Below are 16435 nucleotides of genomic sequence, written 5' to 3' on the forward strand. Positions count from 1 at the left end.
AAACTCTGGTTTCCAAATTCTAAGTTTAAAAATATATGTGTCAAAAATAACTTGAAAAAATTTTAATGCAAAATGAAAATACCTTTGCAAGTCTTCTACAATCAAATCCAACACAGTTCTCATAATCAGAAGTGCAGTTGGTGAGGCAAGGTCACACAATTGAACACAAATACGTCGTAACATATGTTGAATAGGCTGGCAGGTTGTGCCAGAGAAAGAGCGAACTATTTCTTGGAGCAACTTTGCTTGAACATGAAGGTGCATGCTCCACAATTTTCGGGTGTTGAGTGCCACTGATATATCATGTGGCTCAATAACCTGTTAAAAAAGTATAATGTGTGTGTACGTAGATTTTAAATATTTATTTATAGTCACAAAAACTGTTCAGGAAAAACTGTTATGAAAAGAACATCTTTACTGTATGCTTAAAACATTTAATTTTCTATTATACAATTAGACATTTGCTTGAATTCAACGCGTCTAAAAAACTTATTGTTCTCAGGTTAGCAGTCAGTAGAGCAGAGTCCATTGGTGAAGCAACCTAGTCAATGGCAAATTCTAACACATGATAAAGGGAGGAAAAAAGGATTAAAAATAACAAAAGTACAAGTATACATAACAGCATAATAAAATTCACATTAACAAAATTTTATTTAAAATGTTACTCCCATATTTCCTTAATGACCAACTTTCTTCAGTTTTATCTCACCCTCATCGAGTTATTATGTCTTTCTTAGGGGAAGGAGATGAGGGTTGTTTGTTTTTTTTAAAGCAAAATCACTGGCTTTTTAAAAAGTGTTACTGCAGTCATTTATAAGATGCATGTTATATGGAAGTGATACCTGAGTTGTTTGCATGGGCAATGGTAGAGGCAGCAGCTCTGAAAGGAGTATGAGTCCAGAAAAAAATCCTTCAGGAACCTTCAAAATTGAAGAAAGAACTTCTTTTAACATTAAAGACCAAGTATTGTTGGCCAGAGTCTCTTCTGAGATTGTGAGCTTTTCATTAACTCCTTGTGTAAAAGTCAGTAAGATATCAATGATATCATTCTGAATTTTCTGTTCATCACTATCCAAACGACCTGAGAGAGGGATAGAGCACAGGAGCATGTGTAAAGTCACAAGTGCTGAAGGAACACGCATGTCCTTAAACTCAAAGGATCCACCTCTCAGGAGTTCCGTTAACATAGTTTTAAGAAGAGTGAGTGTGCAGCGAGCCATTGAAATAGTAGTAACTCTGTGAAGGGTAGTCCCCATGTTGACATGGAGCCTCCATGGCTGAGTCAGAATACTGTTCAATTTTTGCAGCACCCGAATAAAGGTGTCCATTCCTTCAGCAGAAAAAAGCTGAATAACAGCAAGATTCCATTTCAGATCTTTCTGTTGACCTTCATATAAATAAGGGAGAAAAAAAAAACTAATTACTTACATGTTACTCACTGATTAAGATTTCTTAATATTTTATTTAACAAAGGATATTTATACTAGGCTTAAAAAATAGCAGTTTTTAAGCAGAGTAGCCACATTACCTTCAACAGGGGGTGGTGGGCACGCCACATTACAGAGAACACGCAAGGCAGTGGTAAGGCCAACTCCTTCTGGGGTCATCAAGTTATCAATATTCTTTAAAAATAAAAATGAACAGAAAGATTAATTTCTTGGTAACTATCAGACCCAGAGTAGGCATTAGTTACAAACATGAATTTCAGGGGGTGGGGGTATGGCTCAGTGGTACAGCGTATGCTTAGCATGCACAAGGTCCTCGGATTCAATCCCCAATATCTCCATTTAAAAAAAAAAAGGCTCAAGTTGAGTACTTTCATCATTTTAAACTTCTTAAGTAAATTTAAAACATAAATAAGGCTAATGAAGTTTATAAAAGTTACTTGCCCTATGGCGTATGTTGTACTATATATGATACATTTATGTATATAAAATGAATAATTGCAAAGACAAGTACAAATATATTAAAAAGTACTGACTAAAACAAAGGTTGCATACAGATATGTATGAGACTCTGTATTAGGAATTTAAAATAGCTCCTGTTTGGATACTCTTTCCCAAAGATGAAGCAATAACTGATTTTACAAAGCCCTGTGGGTACTAATACCTCTTTCAAAACTGAGGAAGCAACAGGGAACATTTTACTACTACATAACGTTCATTTTTAAAAATGCAGACACCACAAGAATCTAGTTCTTATGGCCATTTGGGGCATGGCTAGAGGAAAAAGAAATACAGTTGCCTATGACCTTAGCACCTGTCCATGCTATGTTTCCTGGCAACAAATAGTTATGTTTAAGTTGCTTTATCTTTATAGTTTCAATGGAGCAGCATAAAAATGGTTTAAAAAACTTAGAAGAAATGTTATTATTGTTATTATTTCAGCTTCTAAGGAGCTTCAGAGGAGAAACTTGAAAATAAGAAAATTCTTTCCCTCATACATTTCCCACCTTAGGTTATCTTTCATTTCTTTCTTGCTACCTCTCAATAATTCCACAAATTACATAAAGCAGCAGAGAGTCACAGAGTGAAGTTTCAGTCTCAGATCAACTGTTTTTAGTACATATTAGAATGAGAGTCACTTATAAAAATCATAACTAACGGGACAAGGATTTACATAAAAATTAAAACTCTTTTAATCACAGCACGTAATTCAAATATCTAGAACTAAAATTTTTATTGGGTTAAATATCTTTACCCAAGTCATCTGATACTTATTGGATACTTTACATATTCTCCTGACCGTGTACAAGTACCCTAAATACCTGACCATCTAAATCTACAGGACACTATTATACTTCTGCTAAATAAAAGACTGAATATAATGAGGGGCGAGGGTGTAGCTCAGTGGTAGAGCATGTGCTTAGCATGCACAAGGTCCTGGGTTCAATCCTCAATACTTTCATTAAAAAAAAAAAAAGACTGAATATAATGAAAAGCTCTAAATATCAGTACAGGCATAAAGTAAAGAACAGAAGACTATGACGGCACTACAGGAGTTAAAGCATTCTTAGGAGACACGGAGGAAAAAAAAGAGAAGAGCACACAAGTTAATGAAGAAAAATCTGAAGCAGATAAACCCAAACAGCTCTTTTTCGCTAGATTAGAATAGCAACAGATTAGATAATATACATACATTACTTCAGTAACACATTTCAGATCCAAGACCAAGATGGTTTATACACACAGACATATACATATATACACAATACATATAGCTCATCTGTTAAATGAGAAAGGAGATAATTCAAGGTCCATTCTGCCCCTCTGGTTTAAAATTTTTTATGCATCTGTAAGTACCTTTAACCCTTCTTCCTATGCTACACATTGGATCAACTAAGGAACAAAGAAAACTTTTCAGCCTTCCAAGGATGCAATAATTTTAATGAATTTTTCCATTATGAATTACCTGAATTGTATATGCATTTTTCAACTGTAGTAATATGAATTTTATGGTTTTCAACTTTCATAAATTATTTCAATTGCAGATTTGACCATCACAAATTAACAAAAATTTAAAAAAAGCCACTGCAATTATCCAGAATAGACTCCATCAATTTTTACCTAAAAATTCTGAGAAAAGTTCCTTTTCACTAAAGTTTAACTGAAATAATTACATGTTACACTATCAGAGGATTCAAATCATCAAAATGGTAGGTGATATTCTGATTTGAGGGGGAAAAAAATAGGACAGAATCTGGCAGTAGAAAGCAGTATAGTTGTGTGCATCTGTATTCATGTAGACACACAATTACACACCCATCTACCTATACACACCCAGTACCAATCTATACCCACAAGACTAGCAAATCAATCAAGTATATTTAACTGCACTGTCTATACAAGTGATTTAATGTAATATTACTATATACTACCACACAGTTACATAAAATAAAGTTTTACTTACCTGTTTAACATATTCAATTAGGTTTGGGATGCAGTTAATTTCAAATCTAACATTTTTCAGAGGTTCAAGCCACTTGCCAAGTTCTTAAAAACAAAAAGAGTAATTCAGAATGTATTACTTTAAAATAAAAGCATTTATAACAAAGGAAGTAAAGGTATCCTTTTCCAGAGAAAAACATTATCAGATCCATACTGATTTCAATAATCTTTTATACAGGAATAAACTTACATCCAGTTCTTTAAACAAACTTTAAAATGAAATGTTAACGTTCTCCTATACTGGTTTAGAAATAAGAGGTGACCACTCTTAGTTATTTGGTTTCCGAAAACTTGTATGTTCACATGATTAAACAGGACCATCTAACTAAACAATATTTTTTGCAACAACCAACTTACAACATTTTTAAAAATTTTATTAAATTGATTGCTCATAATTAATATAACAATATATACTGATTATTCACCTAACGCTAACACTGATTACCACACTCCAAAAAAGCATTCACAGTGGGGTAATATAGCTCAGTGGCAGAGCTTGTGCTTAGCATACACAAGATCCTGGGTTAAATTCTCAGTACCTCCACTAAAAAATAAATAAATAAACAAACAAACAAACCGAATCTCCCCACCCCCCAAAAAAGCTTAAAAGATTTTTTTAAATTTAATTTTACGAAAAAAGCATACACAAAATGTATTAATTTCTAACAGGATTAAACCCGTGGGGGGACATTTCCTGAGTGCCTTTTCCCTTAACATGAATTTTTAAATTTGTCAATTTCCTAATTTGCCTTTACAAAATTAAAAGTAATCACAATGGCCCCCAAAATAACAGGAAATTTTGTTTATAAAATAAACACACGAAATATACCACTCACTGCAACTGAACTCAACTCTCCTAAAAGCTATGCCATAAAACCTATACTCTATCACCAAAAATGTTTTTTAGAAAAGCATTCTAATGTGGTAAGTGATATAACAGTTCTAGATACTTTATAGAAATGAATAAAGGAAACTGAAAATAGTAGTCATCTCTCCTTGGTTCTACACTCTTCCATGAGGACTACATACTGTTTACATCTAAGCATTTTTCCTAAGCGTTTTTAAACTCTTTCATATATATAGAATATATACTGTCAAATGAAAGATATAAGGAATAATAAAACAAAAACAAGAAGACCCATCACCCAGAATGTGTAGTAAAGCATTAATGTACCTCTGAAGACGCTGCATACTTTCCTTCTATAAAGGCATACTTCGGGAGAAAAAAATTTATTTTTCAGTATGGAAAGTTGAGTCTACTACCCAACTTTTGCTGGAGTATCATATATAAAATTTAGGATTAAAAAGAAAAGGGGCAACATGCTATTTATAATATTTACTCAATTTGTCAATTTTCTACTTGGTAAGGTCAGAAAGCCAAGAACCAAAATAAAATAATAAAAAACTGTGATTACCTTAAACTTTTCTAGACTGCCCACACAGTTTGCCATAAATTTCACAACATACATTTATATACTTCAGAAAATAATGTTCATGTTCTTCATTTTTCACTTTTGAGAACAGCAAACATGTGTTAACCACAATTGGATTTTCTAAGTTGTACTTAGAAAAGTATTGTACTTAGAAATATATATATAGAAAACACACATGCAAACTACACATAAAACTGAACTTCTGAGTTCATCTTTATTTCTATTTTGATTAGGAACTTCAACCAATCACAAATTTCCATGACCTTTCAGAAAAATCTTTTTGAGAACGTATAAAGTATCTTCATAAAAGGCACTTTCAGAAGTTAAAAACGGTATTACTGTGACGTTGTAAATCAAATATACTTGAATTTAAAAAATGGTATTACTAGGTATATTATCAAACCATGGTAACAATATTAATTATAGATATTCAAAGGCTTTTTTCTCCACATGTCACAATACTCAAAATAACTTCAAGTACCATACCTTGCAATTTAGCATTATTTTCATCTGCTTTACAAAGCTTCAGGAGAGATGCTGCATGCTGTTCTAGCATCTGGACATCACTGGAAGACTGAACCACCACCAAAATAAGTATGCATGCATAGTTATAAGCTACTGACTTCTTAGACTTGGAATCACTGAAACAAAATAAGGTTTTAAAGTTCTGGGTACAAAAACAAATTTTTTGAAACAATTTTAAACATTTTTTTCTACTTGGTTCTAAAGAGACCAAGGAATTTCACAACAAAATACGACTAATTTCCTGAAAACAAGAAATCACATTTTAAAGATCGATCTCTGATTGATCTGAAAACACTACTTAAAAGTATGTAACAACAAAGCACATTCATCACAATGGAAACTAAAATTCTATTAAGAAATAAGATCAGAAGAAGAATGAAATAATAAGTGTACTTCATTAGCAATGAAAGATTAGGAAGTACACTTCACTGGTGTCCTTTAAAATGCTATCCACTCTCTATCAACAGGAAAGAGTGTGATGAATCAACCCACGCCATCATCACTCAGTCTTCCACTACAGAACCGTTAAGATACAGCTAGGCATAGAACTCACTGAGTTTGCCTTTTAAAGGCCCCCCAAAAGACTGTTCACTCAAGGAGTCATATCACAACCCCAATAAAAAGGATGCCACTGCTTTGTATGACATGAACCAGGAAGAGTACGTATAATCTATTATCATTCTCAACCCCCTTCAACCAGTAAAAACACTTCTGAAATCCGAGCACCCTGAAGATGAGGGCAGAAGATGGCAAAATAGTTCTCATTACTCTTAAGGTATACGTATAATACTCCTATGCCTCAGGAGTCCCCTCCACACAAATCAGGAGGAAGACTACAGATCCAAACTTTGTCAACACCGTGGGGAAACTGGAAGAAGCTGCCATTTCATTTCTCTACAGTCACATCCTATATTTTAGAGATTTCTCTCATTCTAATCCTTAAATACTCCTTAATTATGTGTTATGTCAAGAAATTAGTTTTTACTTTCAAAACAACATATTCTTTCAAGAAACTAGCCCATTAGTGATGTAGTTTTCCAATAAAATAGAAAATTTAAGGAATAAGTAGAAAATTACCCTAAGGCTTCTTTGGAATAGTACTCCATTAGAGTAATAAGACTTTGGAGATTTTTCTCAAGGCTGAAAACATGACCAACAGCTGATCTTCCCACAGGATTAAAGGTAATCAAGTAAAGACTGTGAAGAGTTCCCAAGAGATCTGAGTGGTCCGTTTCTTCGCTGGCTGTACAACGCTGGAAATGGCTGAACAGTTCTGTGATGCACTGCAATGTCTGTGTTGAGTCCTGCAGCCACAGGGCAAATGCATCATCAACAACACCATCGGACTGGAGGCCTTCCTCTTCATCTTGATCATAAAGGTGACACAGAGCTCGGATCAACAAATTTGTTGCTTCATATTCTGACATAAAAAAAAGAAGACCCTTTTGTGACTGTGCAAGAAACTTTAAAACATCTTTAGTGGCTTGCAGCACACCAGGATGAGCACTTGTTACCGGAATTGACAGAAGCAAGGTAACCAACTCCAAGAAGTGATGACTGTGAAGATACCTACAGAAGAAGTAACAAGATGTATGTTAAGTCAGTGTAAAACATTCTTCATTTATTCAATATTCATTAGACAGGAAAGAGCTAAAATTTTTAACGGCCATAATCCTTATCCTCAGCAATATACTACTTTTAACTAAAAACATAATGTGAGTAGCAAGTCTTCTCTCTACTGGGCCAAACAAAAGTGAAAGTTCTATACAGCTTTTTCCTAGCATTCAAAGGATGTTCAACAAGTAACTGTTGACAAGTTTTCTCTTTCCAGAATCAAATTTGACTTTAAATTCTGGGCCTTCTTTCCAGGTCACTTATCAAATGTTCCTTCCTTTTCAACCACAGTCCTACTCAACTCACAGCATACCAGTATACCTGATTTAGTTTATCTAGGAAGAGTACAGTAGCTTTACTATAAAATCATATGGTATATTCAGATTTACTATATGTAGTATCTCTGAATTAGTACCACTGGAGAGGGGAAAAAGTTGAATTATCAAATTTTAGTATTTACTACCCCCATACATAGTACTCTTTTATCAAATCCAAGAACCATTTTTTAGTATACACAATTTTAGTAGAAAAAGTCTGAATTTATCCAACACCCCAAAAAACACACAGAGTTATTTTCTGATGCTGATAGAATATTTTCATTGTCCTAATAATTACACTTTGTGCTCCATCTTTTCATCCCTTCCTCCCCTGCAACCCCTGGCAATCACTGGTCATTTTTACTGTCTCCATAGTTTTGCCTCTTCCAGAATGTCATAAGTTGTAATCACACAGCATAAAATTGCCTCTTCAATCAAATTTCTGCTTAAACTCAGGCTTCTACATCATAACAAATACTCCTAGGAACTTCTTAGCACAAAGGCAAACATTACTATGCTCTAAAAGCATCCTTAACCACCTTATGGAGTGTACGAAAATAGCTAGCATCACAGGCCTCAGCATGCTTATTCTTAGAAAGGCCTGCTTGCAAGGCTGGCTCTTTGCTGGACTCGGGACGGATTTGGGGAGAGTTTCAACCTACCATCTGATAAGAATATTCACTGTGCCGAAACCATTTATGCAAACAATATGGTTTATGCCCAATACCTGCTTTCCTTCAGGGAGTCTGGAATTCTGGCAAATGCTAGGTACTGGATGCCTACATGGCTATTCCCCAATAATAAGTTTGGATGCTGAGATTCTAATGAGCTTCCTCAGTAGGCAACGTTTCACACGTGTTGTCACAATTTGTTGCTGGGGAAATAAGCGAGTCCTGTGTGCCTACACTGGGAAAGGACTCTGGAAGCTTGTGACGGTTCCCCGGGCTTCTCCCCAAGTACCGTTTTCCTTTGCTGATCATGCTTTGCATCCTTCTGATGCAGTACATCATAGTCATGAGTACAACACTAGGTCCCGTGAATCCACCTAGCAAATCTTGGGGGTTATCCTGGAGACCTCAGCATGAGACATTTAGAGAGAGCCTTCCCATCACTTCAAATTAATCCTTCCAAAATGTAATTATTTCTCCTTTCAAAGTTCACTCTCCCTTCTAATTTACCAGTTCCTGTCCATAAAACCACAGTTCCAATAGTTACCCTAGCTAGAAATTTCAAAGTATCTTTAGCTCCTTATTTTCTCTTCTTACCTACCAGGGTCAGTTGCCAAGTCCTAGTAACTGCTCTGTCACAAACTCTCAATACTAGCACAATATTTGTCTTCCCATTCTCTGTAAATGCCACTATATTAGGCCAAGTACTTAACACACCTAATACCTAGAATCTTTAGACAGGCATCTACCTAATAACTCCCATTTCTTTTCCATTGCAAAACATCTTGTAACGATAATATAATCTGAGAACACTTCTTTGATCATATCAGATCTGCTACTCCAAAATATTCAAGATCTTCCCAAATTCTAAAAAATCCAAATTCCTTAGCATAGCTTTCAAAGCTTTTTATTTCCTGAAGTCTGATACCCAAACGTATCTCCTTCAATTATGGGAGGAAAAAAATAATACTTTGTAGGGCATTCATTACTAGTTTTCCCTCAATGACAGCTTGAGAGCATCACCTCTTCCCTTACACTCAGCCATCCTCATTGAATGACTTCACTTCCTACTTTATTAAAAATATGATCAATGAGAAGCACCCTGTCTCCTTTCTGTGTCCACACTACCAAGATATTTATATTTGTACACTCACAAGGTTTCCTTTCCCCTGTTCAAAGCCAAGCCCCTATACGTGTACTCTTGACCTCAACTCCTACCAGACCTTATTCTAGCAATTATCATCTTATACTCCTATAAGAACTCAAAATAAGGCTAAAAACAGGAATGGATAGGTACAGATTTTAGAATGGACAAGTATCTATTTTCTGTTAATATACTTATGTTCCAAAGTAAGGCAAAAAATAATCATAGAAATAAGCAATTAAATGATAAAAATGCAATTTCTGCATTAGTTAAAAAATTATTTACAGGCAAAATGCTAGAAAAGAACCTCAAAAATTAAAAGTTAAAACATCTACCATGGGTACCTAATAATGCCAAAACTGCACCAACAGATAACTAGAGAGTTAGATGGCAGAAACAACTGGTAATTAAACCTTTAACATAACTTCAACCAGGGCTGTAAAATTAATTTAGTGAAGCAATAGCTTAAATGACAGTGTATTAGAGTGACAGGGTACAAAGAGTTGACACACAAAAGCTCTCTCCTTCCTGTGCCATCCTCTTGTACCACCTTCCCAGAAGCCGCTCAGTGGCTTCTCATTTATTTGTGCTCATCAACATGCTTATAAAAGCACTGTTGTTGATTATTACTATCTTTGAAGTTGCTACTACTACTTTAAGTATTGAGGGGAAGGATACAGCTCAAGTGCTTAGCATACACAAGGTCCTACGTTCAATCCCTAGTACCTCCTCTAAAAATAAATAAATAAACCTAATTAACCTCCCCCCAAAATTAAAAACTACTTTAAGTCTTAACAAAATATAACTCACCCACAGTAACACCCTTCTCAGGTTCACTGCTACCTATTTTGAAATAACAAGTATCCTTACAGATATGCAATTCCCACAGATACATAAAAAAACAAAATCAACCACATAAAAATTGCCTTTAATGATTGGTGAAATATATTTCCCAAACCCAAAAATGTCTTACCTAAAGAGAACAGGGTACGGATCATCTCTCTCTGGAGGTCCAGTAATACGTGCCATTGTTGGGAAAGACTTAACAGGAGGTTGGATCATTGTATGAGGTGCAGTTTCCATTAAATGGAAAACCTCCTCTAGGAGGTTAATAAGCTTTTCTATTTCTCCTTCACTTATATTTGAGGATTCCAAAAGATCCATATCCATTGAAGCCTCTACCTCATTTTCGTATTCTGGGTTTGTTCTCTCAAGCCCAGTATCTGTATCATGATCAGGGTCACTGTGGTTAGGAACAGATGAAGTCTTCTCTGCTAAATGGTCACCAAGTCTTTTAATCTCCGACAAAATTTCATAGAAATGGCACTTCTGAAGGATAGCTGAACCAGCAGTGACAACTCTCACAGTCTGATCTAAAAGTATGAGCTCTAGAAGTTTCTGATAGCCACTTTTTTCACTCTGCCTACTTCTTAAAAAAGCTTCCATTCCTTCTGTCATACTAATGACACTGTCCAAAGCTTTAAATGCATTTAACTTAAGAGAAGATGAGACATGATCAGCAAACAGGAGCTCAAATAATCCATTGATCACTCCTGCTTGTAGCAGTCCCGTGACTCCTTGAGCCCCACATTCTGCAAGTGAGGACACTAATTTGGTCCCAGCTTTGAGCTGTCGGACATTTAAGGCAATGGGTTGGCGAAGGGCTACTTGTAAATTTAAAGCTTGCATAGTCCAGTCTACCAACTGGCCAAGGGCATCTTGTTTTGTGTTTTTCAATTGCAAATAACTTAATCCTTTTATTATTAAACTTGGAATTTCTTCTAAAGCTGTTACCCATTTTGCACCTCTGTCTTCATGATACAAATCCAAGAGTTCAGTTAACTTCACGGAGGCTTCTATTGCCCCTGAATTTTCTTTATCTGGGCCTTGATCCTTCATTCTACTGATTTCAATTTCAAAAGTAGTCTTGTATGGACAGCTGAAGTATAAAAGTGGTACAAGCTCCCTGTCATATGGATCATATGTCATAGGAGGAACTGAAGCTAGGTCTTCAGCAGTGTATTCAACATCAAAGTTCGGATACTTAAATGTTTCACGTTCCAAGTCAGCAATTCCATCTTCATCACTAGAAATTTGTTCATAACCATCATCCCCTGAAAATTAGTTCAAATAATATTTGTTACATCATTGTTGTTAAATGCAAAAAAATCTAGTTATTCAAAAAAATCATTTAATAGTATGGCAAAAATAAGAATTAATGATTTCCTCAACAAAATTAACTCCTGCCCCTACATTTTATTAACAATTACTAACATTTTATAAGTTCTAATAGAATAATTATAGAAAAACTTCATTAGCAAAGTCTTCTATTATATGTTTGGCTTTACAACTAATTCTATTACAGATCTTTTCCTCACAGAAATAAAATCAGAAATGCCACAAAGTAATGAAAAATAACTCTCTCATGAAGAAAGAAATTAAACTTGCCCTCATGAAAGAGTATTTTTAAAATGGAAAAAATAAATTGATGGGTAAAAATTATTAAGTTAACTAAGAAATAATACCATAATTGCAAAGCTAGCCCAAATATTTTCAGGGAAAACATTCTAGGTTCTTTTTATAACATGAATTTCATATTCCCTGAATTTTTACTTCTCTATATGACCTGCCACACAGCTTCTCAGATCTGTATTACATTTTTATGGAAAAAATTTGTTCATTTAAAGTGCTCAGCTTTGCCAAAACAAGAGCTTTCTTATCATGACATGTGCAGCTTTTTCCTCTTTTTCAAATAAAACAGAACCAAAGACAAAAAAATGTGTTGGTTTTACTTTTTAACACTACTATTACCTGGCCATGGTAACACAGAGATGTGTAATAACAGCCTCTTCTGACATTTTCAAAACAATTTCGCTGTAGCAATACACTCATATTTGAAAAGAAAGGGCCTATGGAGACCTGACTTTGGAAAAAACCTCAGATGCCTTCTAGTAAAAATCAAATTAACCAGCTTCATTCTCTCATCTTTTCTACAAAAGTGTCCTCTGATTAACAAAGTCTGCCTGAAATCTAACTACTATTTGCCAGTCAAATATAATAAATCTAGAAAGCGGTTTGTGGTCATCTGGGAACGGGAGAAGCTAAAAAAGTTATCACTCAATAACTCAATTATTTGTATTTTGTAAAAGGGCCCCTATGATATTAAAATGGCCCTCACTCTCATTCAGAATGAACTTCACCCTTACTATCTTAGAAAAAACAAGGCAAATTATCTGTCATTTTACGTAAATGCTTTAACATTACATCCCATTTCTTAGACAAATTAGTGGCCAATTAGCTTGAATATCTCTTTTTGCTTTCAAAGGAAAAATAAAGCCTAATTAAAGAATTGCATCATGCTGCCTTATGTCTTTGTATATTTGAGATTTTACCTTCTGAATAATGAATAATGTGGCACTCTGCCAAAATAGGTGGCAGACACCTTTAGGAATTCCATCAGCTTAAAACACCACTCCTTACTCTGACAGCAGACCAAATCCCTAATCACCATGTATTTGCTGCATATCCCTGCTTCCCTGGCCAAAGCTGATGGTATCAAGGGGCAGCTGATACCACAGGAAGACAAAGAGAATCTCCCAGAAAATTGGAAATGGATCTGAGATACAGTCAGGTAGTTTAGGCTGGTTGGTTAAAGAGAGATTAAAGATGTAGGCTGAAAAGAGATACAACAATTAATTAACAGAATATACAGTAGAAACATAAAGCAATGAAAATCCCTGCTCTAGTCAAGTCTTAAGGCCCAGCTACAATCTGACCCTTGGGTTTCTTGAAAGCCATTTATTTCTGCTATAAATTCTTTTGCATTGCTCAAAGCTACATAAAGTTAGTTTCCAGCACTTAAAACCCGGAAGTCCTAGCTAATATAACCCACCTTCACCTTCTTCATCCTCTTCACCTTCTTCCTCTTCATCTTCCTCTTCCTCCTCAGGGATACTATCTACTGTATGGCGATCATCCTCATCCTCATCCTCTTCTTCCTCTACATCCACATCATCTTCTTCATCTTCTCCTTCTTCTTGCTGTTCCTCTTCTACTTCTCCTTCATCAGAATATTGACCTTCCTGAGGAACAGAATTCCGATCAGGAGAAATGGGCTCGAAGTAATCTTCTCTATGAGGAGCATCTTCTTCCTTGTCACCAGACACTAGAAAATTGAGATTTAAGGTACAGATTATTCTAACAGTTTAAATAATATGAGGCAGAAGGATTAGATACTGCAACTACTTAAAGACATTTTGGATGATTTAGCTCATAAATACCCTTAAAAAAAAAAAGTGGTAGAATTATTTGCTTTAAAAAAATATTAAGAGTATACACTGTACAACTTTATAGTGAGAATTAATAAAATATACTATTTTATATTCTAATACAATAATCATCTTCTTTTCAGCTATTAACTATTCAGATTTTTATCTCTTTCAATACACATTCCTTATTTTTACTGGTATTATTCTGTACATACCACTATAGCACATTAACATTTTATTTTCAAGGCAATGTTGCTTCTGCTTCAAATGAATTAACTGATTTTTTTTTTTTTAACAGGTTCACTTGCCAACCAAAAAACACTAGAAAATACTACACAGGGTGAGGGTGAGGGACATTCATCAAGATTTGATTATCAGCATCTAATTTTTTTTTCTTTAATCAAAAAGTACTATTAACATTAATCAAGAGGGGGGGAAAAAACTACCACTGATTTTACTTATACCTGGCAATGGCATGGGATCATCTTCATCGTCATCAGGTGGAGGGGGTCCTGGTGGAGTTCTTGGTCCCCTTGGCTGTGGTCTTGGAGGGCTTCCATTAAATTGATCTTCTTTCTCCCCATCAGCTAGTTTTATTAGAGACAGAAAAAGAACTCTCAAATTATTAAAGTACTGTGAAATAAAGTACAGTGAAATAAAAGTATAGTAAAATAAAATTTAAAAAATAAAAAACGAAATGCTATTCATCATTTGAGTTTTCATCTTCAGAATTTTTTTCTCCTTTTCAGTTTTATTAGGTAGAATTATTGCAGTTCGACTGCACATACACATTATATCATATGTAAATACATATATACAGCATACTTCACTTTTTTTTTAGTTTACATATATGTACTAATTATTGTTTCTAAGAACAAATTAGATCTTTAGCTTTTTAAATTTACATAGTTATCAAAGGAATAAAGCCAACTACAAAATAAGAATCAACAGAATGTAGTAATCCAATCATAAAGGACAGTCAAATGTGCTTACACATATTCAAGAAGTCAAAATAATAATTAGTTCATTTGTGTCCTTATTATTATTATTTTTTAGATTCCTCATATAAATGATGTAATATGGCATTTTTCACCTTCAGAATTTATTAACTTTTTCCTTCCTGACATCTAACAGAAATTTCGCTAATTAATTTAAATTGGGAAAGTTATAATTTCTGACTTCTTATAAACCAAAGTATAATACATATAACTCTTGGGCATTATCCCATTATTTTTCTACAGGAAGATGAACATGAATACTCGTAACAGCTTTATTTGCAATACTCAAAAACTGGAAACTCCCCTGTTCAATGGCTGAACAGTTAAATATATTATGACACATCCATACTATGTAATACTACTCAGCAACAATAAAGAAGGAGCTGCTGATGCACATAAAAAGTGGCTAAATTTCAAAGAAATTATGCTGAATGAAAAAAGCCGATCTCAAAAACATCCCAACCTCATGATTCCATTTTTGCAACATTCATGAAATCATATAATTACAGAGACAGAGAACAGATTAGTGATTGCCCAAAGTTAGGGATAGGTGGGATGGATGCGGCTATAAAGGGGTAACACCAGAGAATCCTGTGATGGTATAATCAAGTATCTTAATTATGATGGCGGTCATGCAAAGCTAGACATGACATAAAATCACAAAGAGCTCTACACACACACACACACACACACACGAGTGCATGCACAACTGGTGAAGATCGGAACAAGCTCTACAGGCTGCAACAATGGCAATTTTCTTGTTTTGATATTGTACTAGAGTTTTAAAAGGTGTTAAAACTGGAGGAAGCATAGGACTTCCCTATACATTTCTTTGAGCCTCTTATAAACCTCTAATTATTTCAAAATTAAAAGTTCAAAACATATATACATACATACATACATATGCAATACATGAGCTTAAATGTCAATTTTAAAATAAGTCAGTAAATTTAACAAAATTTTGGCGGCACTGTAATAAGACTAGAGACAACAGAAAAGATCAATTAAACTAAGAGCTTAGAAAAGATAAATACACAAACCTTTAGCTAGACTCATCAGGGAAAAGAAGACTCAAATAAACAAAATCAGAAATGAAAGAGGAGACACTACAACTGATACCACTGAAATACAAAGGATCATAAGAAGCTACTATGAACAATCATACACCAACAAATTAGACAACCTAGAAGAAATGGATACATCCCTAAAAACCCAACCTACCAAGAATGAATCATGATTAAACAGAATATCTGAACAAACTAATCACTGCAAGTAGACTAAGTAATCAAAAATCTCCTAAGAAACAAAAGTCTAGGGCCATATGGCTTTACTGGTGAATTCTACCAAACGTCCAAAAAAGAATACATACCAATCCTTCTCAAAGTCTTCCAAACTTATTTACAAGGCCAGCATTACCCTAACACCAAAACTAGACAAGGATGCCTCAAGAAAAGAAAATTACAGGCCAATATCCCTGATGAACATAGATGCAAAAATCCTCAACAAAACATTAGCAAGCCA

The 16435-nt window shown here is 34.5% G+C and overlaps 1 protein-coding gene across 2 annotated transcripts in view; it reads right to left on the reverse strand.

The window, feature by feature from the left end:
* VIRMA (vir like m6A methyltransferase associated) overlaps window positions 1-16435 on the reverse strand; it is a 55145-nt gene that overhangs the window by 22391 nt on the left and 16319 nt on the right. For both annotated transcript variants that reach the window (XM_010968383.3, XM_010968382.3), the window contains exons 6-14: window positions 14381-14503; window positions 13541-13813; window positions 10622-11762; window positions 6983-7474; window positions 5867-6021; window positions 3910-3992; window positions 1529-1622; window positions 843-1387; window positions 83-318 (exon numbers count right to left, since the gene is read on the reverse strand). In XM_010968383.3, coding sequence (XP_010966685.1) covers window positions 83-318; window positions 843-1387; window positions 1529-1622; window positions 3910-3992; window positions 5867-6021; window positions 6983-7474; window positions 10622-11762; window positions 13541-13813; window positions 14381-14503 — 3142 coding nt within the window. The remainder of the gene's footprint in view (window positions 1-82; window positions 319-842; window positions 1388-1528; window positions 1623-3909; window positions 3993-5866; window positions 6022-6982; window positions 7475-10621; window positions 11763-13540; window positions 13814-14380; window positions 14504-16435) is intronic.

This window comes from Camelus bactrianus, chromosome 25 (genome assembly GCF_048773025.1).
Source record: "Camelus bactrianus isolate YW-2024 breed Bactrian camel chromosome 25, ASM4877302v1, whole genome shotgun sequence".
Lineage (NCBI taxonomy): Eukaryota > Metazoa > Chordata > Mammalia > Artiodactyla > Camelidae > Camelus > Camelus bactrianus.